The sequence below is a fragment of the Gymnoscopelus braueri genome (assembly GCF_963280865.1).
Source record: "Gymnoscopelus braueri genome assembly, chromosome: 17".
In the NCBI taxonomy this organism is placed as follows: domain Eukaryota; kingdom Metazoa; phylum Chordata; class Actinopteri; order Myctophiformes; family Myctophidae; genus Gymnoscopelus; species Gymnoscopelus braueri.
In genome coordinates, this window is record NC_137617.1 from 30,478,533 (window position 1) to 30,498,532 (window position 20,000).

The 20,000-nt window shown below is 41.1% G+C and overlaps 1 protein-coding gene across 7 annotated transcripts in view; it reads left to right on the forward strand.

Moving 5' to 3' along the window:
- The window catches only part of LOC308104867 (rho GTPase-activating protein 44-like), a 91,903-nt gene that overhangs the window by 49,442 nt on the left and 22,461 nt on the right, over positions 1-20,000 (forward strand). For 2 of the 7 annotated variants that reach the window (XM_080455453.1, XM_080455456.1), the window contains exons 1-11: positions 1,233-1,331; positions 4,835-4,874; positions 7,602-7,721; positions 9,358-9,434; positions 10,075-10,186; positions 10,748-10,824; positions 13,209-13,326; positions 15,554-15,622; positions 15,964-16,045; positions 16,445-16,572; positions 18,581-18,692. In XM_080455453.1, coding sequence (XP_080311579.1) covers positions 1,270-1,331; positions 4,835-4,874; positions 7,602-7,721; positions 9,358-9,434; positions 10,075-10,186; positions 10,748-10,824; positions 13,209-13,326; positions 15,554-15,622; positions 15,964-16,045; positions 16,445-16,572; positions 18,581-18,692 — 997 coding nt within the window. In that variant the 5' untranslated portion in view covers positions 1,233-1,269. Of the gene's footprint in view, positions 1-1,230; positions 1,332-4,834; positions 4,875-7,601; positions 7,722-9,357; positions 9,435-10,074; positions 10,187-10,747; positions 10,825-13,208; positions 13,327-15,553; positions 15,623-15,963; positions 16,046-16,444; positions 16,573-18,580; positions 18,693-20,000 lie in introns of those variants that run through there. The other 5 variants (XM_080455454.1, XM_080455458.1, XM_080455455.1 and 2 more) reach the window with 4 other exon arrangements.

The following is a 20,000-nucleotide window of genomic DNA, read 5'->3' on the forward strand; positions in this document are numbered from 1 at the left end:
TTGAGACCAAAAATAGCACCTCTACAAGCTCACAAGCTCACAACGCGTCAAGATGTGACCTGTTGTGAGCTTGTAGATCGGCTATTTTTGCTACTTTTGTGTCTCACTGTAATGCGAAGAAGTAGGGCATTAATTTAAGAAAAAAACATTATATTTCAACAGTTGAAATATAAAGATACAAGGTTTCTGCTCCACAGCAAAGACATACTAAGTCTCTGCAGCCTGGCAGGTACACTGTATGCGCTATACAGTGTACCGCACCTGCATGCAAACAGCCACACATGGCTAAATCATTTTTAACACTCAGAGCTGGACGGAGAGAGCTGAACACAGTGCCCCACGGCGGCTTTTAGATGATCGAATAAAAGGAAAAGGTCTTTCCTCCCGCTGCCTCTGGCACCCTGCTGTTCTTTATCACCCAGATCAATAACACACCAGCTGGTCAGGCTGATGTGATTATTGCGTGCACGCATGGCACACATGTGCATGCGTGCGTGCGTGCGTTTGTGTAATACCATATCAATCAATAAATCGTTAAAACTTCATTATTGTAACACATTTCATAAAGTAAAATGCAATACAGTGTGCTTTACATTATTAAGTGAAAGTGCACAAATGAAAAGCAGGTAATGATAAAAGACTTAAAACAGACAAATAACAATAAGACAGATACAATGGACACACAGGGAATAAAATGCAGAGAATGAATGAAATAGAGATCTAAATGAATTCATTTTGAAGCAGATTCAACATTAAAAGGAAACCAAATCCAATCAAGCTACAATCAAGCTGTACATTGGTGTTTTACTTAGTGGTTCATGGCCGATAAACTCTTCATCAGGAGCTGTCTTCACAGCCTTGCAACTAACCAAACATGACTGTAAACTAAGTAATGTTACAGTCAATAACTGCATACCAAAAGAAAATACCAGAGTATCTTAGGTTTCGGAGAAGGGAGGGAAGAAGAGAGACAGACAGACACAGAGAGAGAAAGAGAGAGAGAGAGAGTAGTGGGGTGGTGGTGGTGGGTGATGAAAGAAATAGTAAAAGGACCAGACTGTCAGGTCTCATTCTTTTCAATGCCCTCCCCCTCACTCACTCACTCACTCACTCACAAACTCACTCACTCCCTCTCTGTCTTCCTCCTCCTTGCTCCTTCACTTTCTAGATTTCTTCTATTCCTGCTCTTTTTTTTCCTCCGTTCCTCCTTTGGTCAGCTCAGCTTGGTCAGACTGAAATCAGTGGGGTTTCCGCCTGCTAGCAGGGGGGATGTGGAAGAGAAAGCTTCAGATCAACAGGACTAGAGCCTCGCGCAGGAACAGCAGGGCTCTGTAAGTCCCATGAACCTCTGCAAGGGTTTTACATACACAGCAGCACTGTCACTGTTCCAGTAATACTCTGGATTGTGCTGTGCAGGGCTTTCGCTACGGCCTTCTTGTTTTGGCTTAACATGAAACCCCGCATGTGCTACTTACTTTAAACAAGGAATGTGTTGTCCATGTGGTCACAGGTGTGAGGTAAGGCAGAATTAAGTTCTTCATCTCTAAAGGATGTTACTGTAGTTGTATTCTTTTGAATCACTGAGCAAAAGCATGTTTTTGGTATTGTGAGCGTGTTACTCACTGTTTAGCCACCAAACATTTTGTTTAGTTGAATAATTGCACTGTGCTCATTATTCTTTTGTCTGTAAATTCCATGACACCGACCTGAATGGTGAAAGTGCGAAAAAAGACTAGAAATTCTTCTTTCGGTCCAAGTGACTCATAGTAAAACTTTCTCAACCTGTTTGGGTGTGTTCACCTATAGGGCGCTAGAGGTACCCTAAGGTCATGGAAGTGCTACATTGCATCTGTCACAAACTACCTACTGTAGTAGAGAGACACTCCATGTGTGTGTTGATTAATTATTTTACTCTTTTTATTAGCATCGGAACCTCTATGTGTATCTTTGTGCCTGTGCATTATTACGTTACTCTATCGAAAGCTTTAGAAACACATTTTGCGAGGGCGACCCTTTTGTGAAAGTAGGTGTGGCTAGTCCCACGATAGGCTAGCAAATACAGTACAGCTGTTGGCATTTTGTACATCAATAATCAAACAGTATGGTTTTGAAAGGGAATCTCCAGAACACACCCTGACGAAATGCGTAGGTGTCAGCCACAATCTTTTTAACTTTTGTTAGAGCAGAACTCTTAGGGCCATGGACTTTTCATATGGCAATCTTCTGTACATAACCACTTGAACCGTAGCCTCCTTATTCTGGGGCGAACATTCAGTGAAAATAGCAGATCTAGAAGCTCACAACATGTCGCAATACAGCACATTGTGAGCTTGGCTATTTTGCGCTAAGACATAGTGTAGAGCGAAAACAGGAGGGGACCTAGTAGAGAGCCCAGTGTTATGTGCTAAGGTGTTTTCAGGAAATCAAGTCCAGAGCTATAGATTATACCTGATGTAGAGTCAAGATATCTAGATATCTAGATATTTAGGGGTGGGTGGGTGGGTGGGTTAGTAGACAGACAGACAGACAGACAGACAGACAGAAAGACAGACAGACAGACAGACAGACAGACAGACAGACAGACAGACAGAGAAGAAAAAAATATCTTAAGTTGTCTGCCTGTCGACATGTCTTGTGGAATTGAACAAGGTGCTAACTACAGTACTGCAGTGGATACTGTGTTACAACCTCATTCACGTATTATTCCATTATTATTGTATTAATTATTGTATTTGTATTTTTTAAGTTATTTGGGGCGCAGTGTAGGGGATCGTGTGACATGCAACAAATGGTCCTGCCAGTTGGGAATCGAACCAGGGACTCACTGTCAGGCATTAGAGCCCATGTAGTCTCTCGATTGAACGATATTCAAAATGTTTCAAGATTTTTTTTAAATGTTCAAAAATAGCAGCACTGCGAGCTTGTACAGCTGTTATTTTTTAGGGACCCCCTCAAGGACCCCTGGGGGTCCCCGGACCCCTCTTTGAGAACCACTGACCTAAACATTCTGTCTGAAAATGACCCCCCCCCCCCCCACACACACACACACACACACACACACACACACACACACACTTCTGTTTCGTCTTTGCAATCAGGCAAATTTGTCCTAATGTACATCAAATTACTCAAAGCATATACAGTATAGCTTGCTTCTTAGCAGAAATGAAAATTCTAAAATATATTTTATAAAGATATTTTAAAATATATTTTTGCGAACGGAAATTACGAACGCTTCCGTTTTCGGCATTCAGGAGCCCTGGTTACAGACTCAATGTAGCATTCAGAGATTGTGGAATAGTTGTTTGGCTTCAGAGACTAGGGCCCATGTGGTACGTGTCCTAAACATTCGGCTATTAGGTCGGCCATTATTCCCTTATTATGAGAAACATTTGTCAGAAACCAACGATTTACATTCCTACCTTCTCAGATTTGAACCAATTAGCCATTGTGCACGAGGAAGCTTTGGGTTTTACTGTGAGTATGCTGGGTCAAGCCTGGCTTGGAGGAGATCAGAGAGGGAGACTAAAGCAAACAATGAGTCAGCAATTCTCCAAGAGTTATGACTCTTTCTTTTAGTCTCTCCCATAAACACTGTCTTTGCTTCTCTCTCTCTCTCTCTCTCTCTCTCTCTCTCTCTCTCTCTCTCTCTCTCTCTCTCTCTCTCTCTCTCTCTCTCTCTCTCTCTCTCTCTCTCTCTCTCTCTCTCTCTCCCTGTGTGTGAAGTAGGCCTAGTCGTGATGGCAAGATAAGATAACATGTTGACATTCCGCAAAGCCAACAGCAGGACTGAGAGAAATCAATGCCTACGGAGAGCACTGAAAGCTGTCACACTCACACACACAGACACACACACACACACACACACACACACACACACACACACACACTGGCTCTGCGTAGGAAAGGCTGTGCCGGGGGAAACTAGGCCACATAATAGGGGCAGATCTTTTTTTTATATATAGAACAGCCTATGAAGCCACATTTGTGGATGGATAGAATGATTGAAATCGCATGCTGCTGGATGTGATGTCAGAGACTCTGGTCCTGCTAAATGCCAAATAAGTACAATATGGTTTGTTGACACTGTTATTAACATTAACCAGATTGTATCATAAACATTGTGTTCCTACTTCCTAGGGATTTTGTCGCAACTGTAACTATGATGGTACTGTTCAAGGCAATGATGCTCATTGACATTTCATATAAATAGTATTTCCAGGCGTTAAGTCCTGGAAGTGAGATCGATGATACCCATGTGCTGGGAATTCTGGTTCCACTAGGATGGGTATTTTTCTGACCACAGCAGACTGCTGGGGCAATGTGCAAATTATCCTTGGTCTAGTCTTCTTGATGAAGGCACAAAAAAAAGAGATTGAGTGAGATAGCAGACATGCATAGCCAACAGGCATCCAGATGATATTCTACTGTACATTTTATCTCACATCAGCAATGTGAGTTGTGTCATGAAATAATATTCTGTCGCTAACCATTTCCATTATCTCAACTCTTGCCCAGAGGAGTGGCAAAATAAACAGTCCTTTGATGTGATTACACAGTGAAATCATCGGTGTTAATTTAACTCCAAAGAGTGTGCAAATAGATTTGCACACTCATTGGAGTTAAATTAACACTAGGTTTTACTGGGTAGTTCCAGGCATCCGCACCATTATCAGTTATGGCAATACGATTGCACCAAATGATGTAATTGTGTTGAATCAGCGCTATGTGTACTGTACTGTACATTGGCCAATTCCCATGGTACCAGGTTACATAATGTGGGGATTGCTGCTCTGTACTGATGATCTCTCCTTTTTCATTTCTTTCTCAACAGGGCTGAAAAAACTGAAGTATTAAGTGAAGACCTACTTCAGGTACACATAATGAGTTACTGTATGTTTATGTGTGCATGTGTACAAGTGTGTGTGTGTGTGTGTGTGTGTGTGTGTGTGTGTGTGTGTGTGTGTGTGTGTGTGTGTGTGTGTGTGTGTGTGTGAGTGTGCGTGTACGTGTGTCTGCGTGTGTGCGTGTTTCTGGGGGTGTGGATGTGAATGCAGTTGTTGTGTATTTGTTCTTTACTGTGTGTGCTTGCTTTAGAATCTAGAATTAGATGGCAGTAATAAAATAGTTTTGTGGTCCATTTTGCAAAGGCCAACTTAATGAACTTGACTTATAAGGGGTCACTCACATACAGTGTAGGCCACATAAAACATAACACTACAGCAACTACAAAAAGTGAAATACTGTAAGAAAATAGCATAAGAAAATTACATTGATAATAAAAACAAAAGCTTTAAAGGGCCATTTCACCCCTGGAAGAAGTTTTCGGTCTTTTAATGAAGTTTAGGAGTCAAGAAACAAGATCCTGGTTTTTTTTTGTGAATAATCTGTGTTTTTAGATATCTAGTAATCTTCGCAAACGTCGTGACGTTATTTGCGTCATGAGAGATAGGTCTCATTCCTTTCCGCACTACATGTCTCGGCGTGTCTCAGTCAGACCAGCTCAAAAGACAGCCCCAATGGTGTGTCCGTAACACTTTGTTCAACCTTCTTTCCCCACTCGGCCACTCCCATTAGCTGTGGCCAGCGGGCAATCCCCCTTGCAGAGTGTGGCATTACTTTACCTGAGTTATCTTCTGATAGTTGTACTTGAATGTTGACATGAAATAATAATCCTGTGTAGTGTTTCATAAGCGCAAGCTTGAAAAAAAAAATACAGCGTGGAGTAGCAGCGCTGGTAAACAAACACCGTCACGAAAGGCTAGGATCATAATACCAAGGATGTGACAGTGATGTCAATACTATGCGACACGGAAGTGAAACTGCATGAAGATACTAAGGATGTCCCAGTGATATGACATCACTAACGAATCCTTGGACATATATGTAACTAGATGAACGTGCGCGAGTACAGCCAGTGTTGCCAGATATTGTGAGAGAAATAAGCAGCCAGGTCTATGAAAACAAGCCCAAAAGAAAAATAACTATGCCAAGAGCACTTTACCTAGACATGGGATATTATATATTTGAAAATTGCCGATCTACAAGCTCACAACGCTTCGCGACCCATTGTGAGCTTGTAGATCTGCTATTTACAAAAAAATCTTGAGGGGGGAAAAGTGCAAAACGTGGATTTTTTTTTTTTTTTTCATTTACTTTTTATTGGATTTTTCAGAACATGAAAACAAACATACACAAAAAAAGAAAAGACTAGCACATTACTAACAAACAAACCGAACATACAAAACATACAAATACAAACATATAAGGGGAAAATGTGGAATATTTTTGACACATATTTGTTAGGGGCTCCCTGGCACAAATTATAATTTCAGATGGGGGTCTGTGGAAAAATACATGAACATGTTTGAGAACCACTGGTTTAAACAACAATCAAAACATTTGGAAACAAGCCCAAATATCAACTACATTTTAGAAAGAAGCCGCTTATAATAAGCAGACATGGCGACACTGGCATGCTGTTTGGATGTTATTGTTGGAGATCACACCCACATGGAACCTCCCCTGCCACAAGGCACCAAAGCATTATGGTCATTGTAGTAATGCAGCAGTCCAGTCAAACCCTAGTCAAACACACAGATTTCATTATTTTTCTGGCCATAGGGTGCAAATTTTAAATTGTGCTACTGTTATCTACTACAAATACTATTACCATTGAGTGATTGCAGTTTCTTCCAGGGGTGAAATGCTCCTTTAAGGATTTGAGTGTATACAGTGTATATTCTTTATGCATGCAATACCATTCGATGCCTCTGTATATCTGTGAATGATGTTTATTTTTCTCCTCAAAGGACAAATCATTATTCCTGTGAAGTCAGCGAGTGCAAAAATGACTTTTTGAAAATGACTCCCTGAATTACCTCCAGGCAAAGTTAATAAGCGCTGAGTCGGAACCTCTTATTGCGTGACAATGGCTGAATGTCCCTGCTGATTGACTGAGGGTGCGGTGCGGTAATTGATCAGATTAATGAAGCCCTCAGTTCCCCATCAGTTCCACCGCCGTTGGTTGATAATGATATGATGGTCGTTTGATCAGGGAGAGACATAATACACTTTTAGTTGGCACTCTGGCCTGCAGAGCCTCGTTTCATAGAGAGGGCCTATTTTTGGAGGCAGACAGCTCTGGGTGGTTATTCGTATCCTTGCAGAGCCTGTGTGTTTTGATCAGAGCTGACTGCATTACACATTCTAGCCTATGGGTCTTTGGATGCCATATGGCTCCGAATGCATGTCTGTAACTGTCAGTGAGGCTCGTTGTGACTGTGCGGACCAGATATGAATGCAAAGCCCACAGGGCTAGCAGCAGTAGTGTGTTAGTTAGTGCATGTGTGCGTGTGTGTGCGCGTGTGTGTGTGCGTGTGTGCGTGTGTGCGTGTGTGCGTGTGTGTGTGTGTGTGTGTGTGTGTGTGTGTGTGTGTGTGTGTGTGTGTGTGTGTGTGTGTGTGTCCTATGTTTGTCTATCTGTGTATAACCTTACAGTATGTGTGCATTTCAGTGCAATAGTCAGTGTATACTGTATATGGTGGACTTTCCCCCTATCTGTGCTCCACTGTATGTTTGTGTGTGTGTGTGTGTTTCAGGTGGAGAAGCGTCTGGAGTTGGTCAAGCAGGTGTCCCACAGCACACACAAGAAGCTGACGGCTTGTCTGCAGGGCCAACAGGGCGTGGATGTGGAAAAGAAGTCTGTCAGATCACCCTCGGTGAGAGACTAAGAGTGTGTGTGTGTGTGTGTGTGTGTGTGTGTGTGTGTGTGTGTGTGTGTGTGTGTGTGTGTGTGTGTGTGTGTGTGTGTGTGTGTGTGTGTGTGTGTGTGTGTGTGTGTGTGTGTGTGTGTCTGTAATCAATGGTCCGTACATAGAATAAAATCTCTATAATATAGTACAGTAATCCATTGTTTAATCATTTTAATCATTATTTTGTTAATCCAGTTTTCAAGTGGCTTATGCTGGGACTAACCAGATTCATCCTGTGTAATCTGTCTGTCCTTATGTGTGAATGAAAAGTGCTGAAGTTCAGCTTTCATTAAACTCTGCCATTGATTTCATGTTTTTTCCCCCGTCTGTCGGTTAGTCTGTCTGTCTGTCTGTCTGTCTGTCTGTCTGTCTGTCTGTCTGTCTGTCTGTCTGTCTCTTTGACAGTTAGCTAGAGAAGGCAAAAGTACACATATCCTGTAGTTGTCAAGTAGAAGCACACATAAAAAAACTCTTGTAAAAGTAGGTGTAGGAGTGACTTTTTACTCAAGTATAAATAAAAACGTACAGGCTCTAAAATGTACTGGAATCATAAAAGTAAATAGTACTGATCTACCAGATGTTTCTTTGCAAAGATAACCTCACATCATATTAATAATTTGAAGGCTATTAAACTCAAACCTAACCTAACACACAATTCTGAAAATAATGAACAATAACTTTGCTCTAATGTGCAAATCAGTTTTCAATGTCAGCAATAGAACTTCAAACAACGTTATGATCATGTGAGAACACACGGGAAAATTAAGTAACCAATGTGTTTTTATTATTTTACAGCAGTGGTCCTTTTCAGGCTGCGACCCCCCAAAATAATCATATTTGAAATATTGACCCCGCACCCTGACAAGCACTTGGAATTGTAGGAGTTGAGGCATTACATTTAGTTTGACTTGGTTCCACAGATAAATATTGTGAAAATAGCCGATCTACAAGCTCATACGCAAGGCGTTGTGAGCTTAGATCTGCTATTTTACACTATTTTTGCCTCTCTCTTATATTATTTAACAATTTGGCCAATGTTTGACCAGTTTTTATAGTATAGTTTGTTGATTCCCCTCAAATGCATTTTAACTAAAGTAACTAGCCTGTTGTAAGGGGTGACCCGATATCTGAGTGGTTACGGTAGGTGTGGGCAAAAAAATGCCCCACAGGGCCTGGACTGCTAGCGTAGCGGTCCGGGCACCTAGGCTACAATGTTGCCTGACAGCGCGTTGTGGGTTCGAGTCTCGATCCCGAGGGCCTTTGCTACATGTCACTCCTCATCTCTCTATCCACATTTCTGCTGTCCTATCACTAATAAAGGCATAAAAAGCCCCCCCAAAAGAAAGAAAAAAGTCCACGGTTCGATTCCCAGCCGGCCAGACCATTTGCTGCATATCACTCCCCTACTTTGACTGTTCCTGTCTCTGTCAACTGTTCCTAAAGTAATACATGAAAGCCTAAAAAAAAATACTTTAAATGATATATGATGTATGAGCAGTTCAGCTCATCAATGTCACGGGTTGTACTAGAACACATCATCTTCAATGTCCTCTTTCATGGCTAATGCTCTGGTCTTTGTGTGTTTTTGTTTGTTTTTGTGTAGAAAAAACTTCCCCTCACAACGTTAGCACAATGTATGGTGGAGGGTGCTGCAGTGCTTGGAGACGAATCTCTACTAGGGTGAGTTTACCACACACACACACACACACACAGAGTTAAATTAACACTCACATGATACACACAGAATATTACTGTGTGCTACCACTCTACTACCCCATTCCTGCTTTTTTGCTGTATATTCTGAGCTTGTAATTTACTTAAACCCTATAAACTTATCTATCGAACAACAAATAGCTAAATTTGTGACCATGTAGATCAGCTATTTTTGCTTTTTTGGAATAACTTTTAAATAAATATTTTTGAAAACTTTGACCTACAGTATAATGACATGCCGAAACTAGGGACGCCAGAGTTAATGTGGTTAAAGGAGGTTGAGTTTTAGTGTAAAACAATTTACCAGTTTGTGCTACAGTATATGAGAAAACATTAAATATTTCATCAGCCTACAGTACACCTTGAACAAATCTTCATCTATATGTTTCTAAACATAGACGCCTATTTTCAGTGAAGAAATACACTGTGTTCTGTTATGCCGCGGAGTCATTAAAATGTCATTTCTGATGTTTCCTTCGTTGCGAAAGGCAGCAATAACCGAGGAAATGTAATTCGTGTGGCGTAGGGAAAACGGAACGATGTGTTTATTATTGCATGTTGTCGTGAGCTGTGGAGTGATTTGGTCCTTGATGAATTGCTGCCGTAGGAAAATGCTGAAGCTGTGTGGCGACACACAGGACAGGCTGGCCCAGGAGCTCATCCTGTTCGAGCTCACCATCGAGAGAGACGTCGTCGAGCCCCTTTACGAACTTGCAGAGGTACATCAGATTCTCTAGTAAATGCCACGCTGTGAAATGAACTGTTATGACATTGCTCTTGTGAATATAGCCAATATGGACTGTTAACTAAATGTTATTGCCTCAGTGATGTGCTTCATAGATTAGATTGAATTGATCCAGAGTAACTGTAGACATGCAGAGGCCTGGTCAAACTCTAAAGCATTCAGCAAGTGTCTAGCTTTGACTCACTTGATGTCAATCTACTTCACTGCTTCAGAGTAGAGAGGCTAACCAGTCACTGCAGTGTTCGCTTGTTTGATACCCAGCATGGATAGGAAGGATATTTTAAGGGAATACCTAGGATTGACATGCAGGAAGACAACAGAGTATTTTGATGTAATCTGACCTGTAGAGTTATCTTTAGCATTGACTTGGATAATTGCCATGTACTGTAATTGGTCCAATGCTGAGATGATTGTTTGGCCGCAGCAGGTGCGCAGCCTATGACAGTACTGGCTCTGTTTTCTCCTGTCTCTCTCCCACCAAGAGAGACAAGAACCTAAACACACCTCTCTGTTCTGTCTGCCACCAACTTCCCAGGTGGAAATCCCAAATATCCAGAAACAAAGGAAACATTTAGCTAAGCTGGTCCTGGACATGGACTCAGCACGCACACGGTAAGAGCTGTGTGTGTGTGTGTGTGTGTGTGTGTGTGTGTGTGTGTGTGTGTGTGTGTGTGTGTGTGTGTGTGTGTGTGTGTGCGCGTGTGCGTGTGCGTGTGTGTGTGTGTGCGCGCGCGTGCATATCCTGGCACAGATAGAAACTCCATCCCATGTGAACGGGTGTGCCCAGGAGCCTCTGACTGAATGTCACTGGGGTTTGATTGCACATTATGTACACTTAACCACTTAAGCCCTATTTTATACTTAGTCCTATGACGGTGTCTAAATAGCAAAAATAGCCATGAGTCTGAACATATAAATAACATTTTCATTTGAAGGGTTATTACTGAATATGAGAGGCTTCAGTGAATTGAAAAATGTATACAGTACTGTTTGCAATAGTGTTGACAGTGCATGAACAGTTTAAACAACAACCAAGCCCTTCCCTGAAACAAACCCTACCAATGGGATTCCTTTCCCTCTCTCTGTTTCTCTTGTTAATCTTTTGCACTGAGGGTGAAAGTTGTCCTTAATTCACATCATGAATGCTTTGAGATGTATAAAAAATCAGCTTGAGATCATCACAATACATATAGACTAAAATCAGACACATACAAGCTTTGGGTCCTGTGGCCTTGGTTTTAAGGCCACTTAAATGGCAAATGCGGCGCATATTAGCGCTCAAATACGAAGCTATTTAATATAGCAGCATGTGGCTGGGAAGCACAGCACTGTTGCCTCACAGTAAGAAGGTCCTGGTTTCCAAACCCACTTAGGGCCTTTCTGTGTGGAGTTTGCATGTTCTCCCTGTGTTCATGTGGGTTTCTTCCCACACCAAAAACACATGCGTGCTAGGAACATACAGTACAGTACTCCTGCTATTGCCCTTGACCAAGGTACTGGAATTACAGCTGGAATTGGACCCCAGGCACTGCACAGTGGCTGCTCACTGCTCCTAAGACCTAAGTAGTTAATTTCGGTCAAATGCAGGACGATTTGCCCCAAGGGGATAATAAAGTATACCTACAGTATAACTTAATTAGCTGTTTTGCCTTTGCCACAACATTCATATTTTGTTCAGCATGTTTTTAACTGTTCAATGATGAACAAGCCCCTACATTAAGGCTATTTGACATTTTAACTTTCTTTTGTTTTAATTTTAGTGTGTGTTCTTTCATTGGACTGAAGCCCTGTATTATTGATGTGCATTCCTTCGCATAGACTGGTTGTCATTTGCTTTTATAGCTACTCCTTTTATACCATTTGATGTATGTTTATTATTTCAGGTGTAAGAAAAGACTATTCAAATATAAATCAGCATTATTTTGAACATACTGTAGAACTATAATAAAATAAACTCTAAAATAATACCTTTAAAAATGTTTATATAATTCCCAACTCAGTCCTATACACGACAATAACCATACTCTCGTGTTGTAGTAAATGTTCATGTTCTGACATCAAAACATGCACCAATTCATTGAAATAATGTTGCTGCAGAATTGCCTCCTGGACCATCAGAGACGGCGCTCCAAGCAGTCCCTCTGTGCTGACTCACGCTCATCTCAGTCCTTCTATGAGCTGTGAAATGGGGAAATGTGATTGGAAATGATTTGTCTCACTGTGTGTGGTTGAATGGCTGCAATTGGGTTGGGTTTTTCCTTTATTTATTTTTTCTGACCCAAATCTGCCCCCCCCCCCCCAATACACAGTATTGTGTGCTGAGCTACTCTAGGCAGTGGTAGACATTATCTCTCTGCCCAGAGACTCTGAGGATGTGCAGACACACATAGATATGATATATTTAACCACATGTACCCCAGCAGCCCTATTCTGTTCATGTCATAATAGGCGAACAGAGATTTGGTGTAGAGGGGGAAAAAAGGAGGGGACCAAGTATAGACCTCTGTATGGGTGTAATTGGTTAAGGGATGGAAGGTGGAAGTTTGATAGAGAGGTTTGATACAAAAGGCAATTGAGCGAGCAAGTGAATTGACCTATTCCCACAGAGTCCATTCTGCGGTCAAGTTATACTCATTGCTGCCTTGTGAATAAGGTCAGTCTAGAAGATGATATAGTACACCACTAAAAGTACCTTTATTTTTTCTGTTTGATATCAAGCTTTGAGAAACAGTGAGCGTGAAGTTATTTTTTGTATATTCTGTATATATATTTTGTTCGGCAACAAACGGACGAACAGGACGTAAACATAACCTCCTTGATGGAATTAAAGAAATAAAACACCCCACACCATTCTGACGACTGACCAATTTAGAGCACCATCAAGCTTTCCATCAATCTTTCTGTTTTTCCCTACAGAAAACCTCAAGTCATACATTTGGTGAAGCGCATCAAACGCTGACAAATAATAATGTCCTAACACTGTTCCATGTTTCCAGGTATTACCAGTCCTCCAAGTCCTCGGGACTATCCAGTAACATGCAGCCAATAGGGGCCAAGGCAGATCACCACAGGGAAGAGATGGAGGAGGCAGCCAACCGCATGGAGATCTGTCGAGTCAGTCTTCTGCTTACTTGAGCTCACTTGCACACTAATAAATCAATCATAGTCTCACAGTTACCCGATTATTCAAGTGGTCATGTAAACACAGCATAGCGCAATACCCTTAACAACCGCCTAAAGGCTGATTCCTTCACATGTGTGCAAATATATCCAGATAGAGAATAATGACCCTGGATACAGTAAACAATAAACAACAACACAGCGACATGCAAGAACTCTTTTCATGCTTGCTGAAATTAATGTGAAACTCAAAGCAATGCCATGTTGAGAATTTGTAACAATCAGTGCAGAGTTCCAAGAGTCCTTGGAGAGAAGTCAGGGCCGGTGCTAGGCAATTTGGCGCCCTAGACAAAAAAAAATCCTGCCCCCCCCCCCCCCCCCCCCCCCGTTGTCTGCCACAGCGCCACCTAGAGCCTGCAAAAAAAAAGAAAGAAAATAAAAACGTTTTTTTTTTGGCGCCCCCCCCCTAGTGGCGCCCTAGGCAACTGCCTACTCTGCCTAATGGGCGCGCCGGCCCTGAGAGAAATCCAACTATTAACTAAATCATTTAAAACATTATTGCATTAGAAGTCATGTAAACTCATCAGTCGAATTGTTACCTTAACTGGATTATTTTCAGTTATCATATTATTACTGTTATGAAATGTTTACTAGACTTATGCCATTACCTACAGATCACTGTTAATTAGGGGTGTGCCGATATATTGTCCCGCGATATATCGCGATACGTTTTTGTGACGATATGTATCGTTTTGGGGAAAATAAATGTTTATTTTTTTATTTTTTTATTTTTTTTACAATAATAATAATCAGGCATGCAAACAGCCCCGAGGTGAAAAGGGTGACAACATGTTGGTTTTTTTCGGGTCAGGTGTCACACTATTTAGTCCATGAGCCAGAGCCCCAAAATTCTGCAATTATTATAGAAAGAGTGGGCAAAACCAAACCTATATTAAATTGTTCAGAGGGTCAATACGAGTAAATAAATGTATGATAACCTCACCACAGGAGCAGCTTTTTCATGGTTATCACACATTTTGTAATTTTCCCCATACGTACATGACAGGTCAAAAAATGACAACATTTTTAAAAGAGTTATCATAATGAAACTTCCTGAGTTGATTACTTACATGAAGACAATGATTTATCGTATTACAAGTTTTCTGAAATTGCATATTTAAATATGCAAATTAGGCATAGGAAAATTTGCCCAAATGTGCATAACTTTCCAGAATCAACATTGGACAAAGCCAGAGTCAACATACTTATTTCATTTTGTTAAGATGTTGGATTCAAAGGTTTTTAACGAGGGAATATTCAATATCTGCTCAATTTTGGGGCTCTGGCTCATGGACTAAATGCCTAATTTGCATATTTAAATATACAATTTGAGAAAACTTGTAATACGATAAATCATCGTCTTCATGTAAGTAATCAACTCAGGCAGTTTCATTATGATAACTCTTTTTAAAATTTTGTAATTTTTTGACCTGTCATGTACGTATGGGGAAAATTACAAAATGTGTGATAACCATGAAAAAGCTGCTCCTGTGGTGAGGTTATCATACATTTATTTACTCGTATTGACCCTCTGAACAATTTAATATAGGTTTGGTTTTGCCCACTCTTTCGATAATAATTGCTCAATTTTGGGGCTCTGGCTCATGGACTAATTGCCCTATTTGGATTCAAAACGGCTAGTGGAAGCTGAAAAGCTACAAGTTTGCATGTCTGAATAATGCAAAAACAGAAATATTTGTTTGCATTTGCTTTTTTCTCCCCCATATATTTTCATAATAAAAAAGTGCGTATCGTATCGTATCGAAATCGTATCGAAGTTGTGTGCCCAATATCGTATCGTATCGTGTGGTGAAATTAGTGTATCGGCACACCCCTACTGTTAATGATTTCTAGCATGTTGAGGAGGTGTATTAATATGACATCCAAGTACTGTATTATTTTTCAAAGTATTTTCATTGATGTCTCATGAGAAGAAACTGTTAATCAAATATTAGACCCACCTGGTCCTCATGATAATGGGGTAAGCTACGTTATGATCCATTTTTATATCACCCCAACGGGAGATGTGGATTAAAGGAGGACTTTTAACCCTGGAGATGTTGCATTTCTGTGTCATGCTTTTCCAAAAGTTTTGGAAAAAATGATTGGATGTTGTTGTTTTTTGTTTGTTTGAAATATGTTCTTGTCTGTGTTCCCTTAGGATCAACTATCAGCAGATATGTACAGTTTTGTGGCCAAAGAAATTGATTATTCAAGCTACTTCCAGACAGTAAGCACAACACTATAATACTGTGGTACTAAAAGAGATACATGTTCATCCATATAAAGAACAGACAGTACAGTCAACTGCCTCCCTTTCTCTCTCCTTTTCATTCCTATCACTTCTATATTTCTCATTACACCCATTGTAAAATGTTCTCTCTCTCTGTTCTCCCTCTCATCTCTCTTACTTCCCTATAATATGTATTTTCTCTTTGATATCGGTGTTTGTCTGTGCTTAATATTCTTCTCTTCTCATTATTTGGTCATCTTTTTTTTGTTCATACCCGTCTTGTCTCATCTCGTCTCATCTCGTCTCCTCTTCCCTGCTCTTCCTCTCTGTCTGTGCAGTTGATAGAGGTCCAGGCAGAGTACCATAGGAAATCTTTAGAGCTGCTACAGAACATTCTACCCCAGATCAAAGCGCACCAGGGTGAGTCCAGGCTTCTCACACACACACACACACACACACACACACACACACACACACACACACACACACACACACACACACACACACACACACACACACACACACACACACACACACACACACACACACACACACACACACACACACACACACACACACACACACACACACACACACACACACACACACACACAACTTTTACAGAACTGCCAGTGACTGTGCATTCATTGTGTGTGTGTGTGTGTGTGTGTGTGTGTGTGTGTGTGTGTGTGTGTGTGTGTGTGTGTGTGTGTGTGTGTGTGTGTGTGTGTGTGTGTGTGTGTGTGTGTGTGTGTGTGTGTGTGTGTGTGTGTGTGTGTGTGTGTGTGTGTGTGTGTGTGTGTGTGTGTGTTTCGACAGAGACCTGGGTGGAGAAGCCTTGTTATGGGAAACCTCTAGAGGAGCACTTAGCTCTCAGCGGGAGAGACATTGCCTTCCCCATCGAGGCTTGTGTCACCATGCTGCTGGAATGTGGCATGCAGGAGGAGGTCAGTGAGTGTGTGTGTGCGTGCGTGCATGCGTGTGTGTGGTGCCAACTTGCTGCTGGAGTGTGGCATGCAGGAGGAGGGTAGTGCACTGAAATGATGGAGAAGAAAAGTGACATGTCATAATGAGCCACAAATCCTGACTGTCTTGTCATCCTTGTTCATAATTAGCAGGAACTGCCAATTGTCAGAACCCAAAAGGCCCTGTTGGTTGTAATTGTAGTAAATGGACAAACTCAAAGATGTTTACTGGAGGCAGTTCAGCTCAGATAGTTCCGACCTATAGTTGTGTTAGTATAGTTGCAATATTGTTTTATTAGAAATTTCAAGGGAAACTTACAGACATTTCCTGGTCTTCTAAGGAGCTGTACGCTGAGTTTCAGGGTTGATGAGTCGACAGGCATTCATGCTGCACGCAACAGATCAACGCGTGTAGTCCCATACTGACCTATCGTTATGTTTCAATTACTGTGGAGGTCAGTGCTCGCATCACGACCAGAAAAAAGGCTAAATCCATTGGCTTTCCCTGATTATAGATTCTTGTCGAAGGGAGGGAGTTATCGCTATATTGTGCTTTTGTATACCCACATAGTCCTACAACAGAGATTGATTAAAGCACTAACAATGTGTAGTCTACTTTTTGTAGCCTACATAAGAGATTAAATAACGAAAACCGTTGCTCTCTCTCTCTTGCATAAAGCAACCTTTATTTAGCGCTGTACTGCCATGACCAAACAAGCCATCTCCTTAAACAAAGCTTACTGTCACTGAGTTTGGCTATAGAATAGGCTACATCTGTACGCAAAACGATAATTTAATGGAATATACACAAGTGTAAATATAGTCAGATTAATGATGGGGTAGTGATATTATAAGCCTGTTTATGCATTCACACACACAGTGATCGTTTTGTCAGCAGTCCTGTATTTGGCAGCTGCAACTGGCTTGCATAGTTATGTTTAAATTCTTCATATTTGTTTAATATGGTCATAAAAAGTTATGGATTTTAAAGTTATCATGCATTAAATCATATATACCGTAGGCAACGTCCGTAAATTGTGTGCAAGGTTGAATGAATTTAGATCACAATAAATAAAAACAAAGTTTAATTAGACCTATAGAATATATAATTTCATTAAAAATATGTTACTATACTTTCAACTTTTTTGTACCTCCCCATTCAGGAGTGTTTCTTGTTATAAGGGAAATGAGCAATAAACCAATAAACCTTAATAATAAAGGACAAACGTTTTTGTCAGTGTTAACCCTTCGTAGCTGAAAAGAGCCATAATTGTCTTTGGGTTTGCTAATTTGGGTCGGATTGAGTTTTCACCGACAGTGAACCGAACTCTGGTGCACTTGGAAGGGAACCGAGACCCACTTTTTCTGGGGGACCAGAGTGCAGTTCTTTTGTCCTCACCAGAGTTTCAATGAGCTTTCAGACTAGAGCAAACAAACCGGACTATCCAATGAAACGCTCCAGGGTTTGTTTAAAATGCACCAAACAGTCCAGGTGGGAAAGTAGCCTTAATAATTTACACCCTATATACTTTGTTAACAGGGGTCCATCAGCGGTCTATAATACTTGGTCCCCCCTTTTCTTCCCAAATTTCTGAAAATAGCTGATCCCCAAGCTCACAATGTATCGTACTGCGACAAGTTGTGAGCTTGTTGATTGGATATTCTTGCAGAATGTTCAAATTTCCAATTTTCGCTGAATGTTTGCCTATTGTGACATGACCAGAGTATGGACTCTAGGGTTTAAGTGGTTAATGATTTTTATTTAATGGAAAATGAAAGTTTATTTAAACTTTATTTTCCTTTCATTTAATCCTCATTGCACATTTTGAATAATTATTTGAAATACTTACATGTTATTCAGTATACGCTTACAAATTATGGATTCATCCATTTACAGTAGTGTTTAATAGACATGTTTAACTTTCTTTCTCTTTCTCTCTCTCGCGCTCTCTATCATTAATGAACTCTTCTCACGTGTTGTACCTCTCAGGGCCTGTTCAGAGTCGCTCCCTCAGCCTCCAAGTTGAAGAAGCTCAAGGCGTCCTTAGACTGCGGCGTCATGGACGTCCATGAGTACTCGGCAGACCCGCACGCCATTGCAGGTGAGTCACCAACAGCGCCGTGGAACAGGCCAAGCACAGCAAAGCCCTCCTTCTCCATTTAATCTGTCACCGTGGCGACAGATAGCAATCTCAATCTACTCCGTAACAGGGGCAGAGTTCTCAAGGACGGACCACCTGTTGGTCGTTAGGAAATGTCATTTGCATAATGCTTTTGCATAAATTACAGCTTCCCGCCCCCTCTTCATGCGTAATTGAAACATCTGCCGTCATCGCAGTCTTGTGCTGTCTTGGGAATGGAGGACTTGATTGAGAAGGCCACTGACTTGGCAGTTGGAAATGGCCCACCCTATACAATACAATCCCCAGCACCACAAAAATACCACCACCAACTAATTTCCTCGTCACATTTCTGAAACATGTAGTTACACTGTTAGAGGCAAACTCTGTAATTGAAATTTAATAAATTCAACCAGGCCTCCAGTGTAGTGACTATAAATTATCCACAGTCTCTGCTAAAGGTTAATTTATCAGTCACTTGTAAGGCACAGATAAGATGGAGAAGAGTAGATAAGAGGTTGACTATGTTTTCTGTCTCTTTTACAACAGAGCCATGCTCTGAACAGAATTAGTCTAGTGACTCTCGTACAGCGGTTCTCAAACTATGGGTCGTCGCGGGAGGGTGCCGTTGGGGTCCCGCATTGGCAACCAAAAAAAGAAGAAAATAAAATTATCCCCAAATGAATGGAATGGCGTCGCCAAAACAAATCCCTCATAATATGGAGTCGTGGTATAAAAATGTTTGAGAACCCCTGCTATAGTATGTTATATGTTTGCCACCTCTGTCTTCACTCTATTTTCTTTTTTTCTACCTATGTCCCAACTCCCCTATGTCAACAAAAACCTGCTCTAAGTCCTGGTGCAGTATTTTCCTGCTAATAGGTGCATTTTTCCGATGTGTCTACATAGGCGGGTTCATAACATACACACTGTACAGTGTACACACTGCTTACAATCAATAGCCCTCTGAAATTCAACACAAGTCACATTCAACATGGCAGATGACATTGGTGAGAGACTCATCATTTAGGTTCAAAAGATAATTAGTAATGCATCGAGCTAGTGACCGGTGGCACCAGCCAATTTGTCATGCCGGGAGGTACCAACGTGGGGAAAAAAGGACAAATATAAATAAATGTTTCTGTGGTCTGAAACATTCATAGAGTTCTTAATTACTTTTATTTAAGCAATATTACGCTAGAGGGTGGACTTCATTAGAGTTCAGTTCACACTTGCTAAATGCCTAAATGTAAATTGTAATTATTGGCATGACTTTGATGCAGTCAGGAG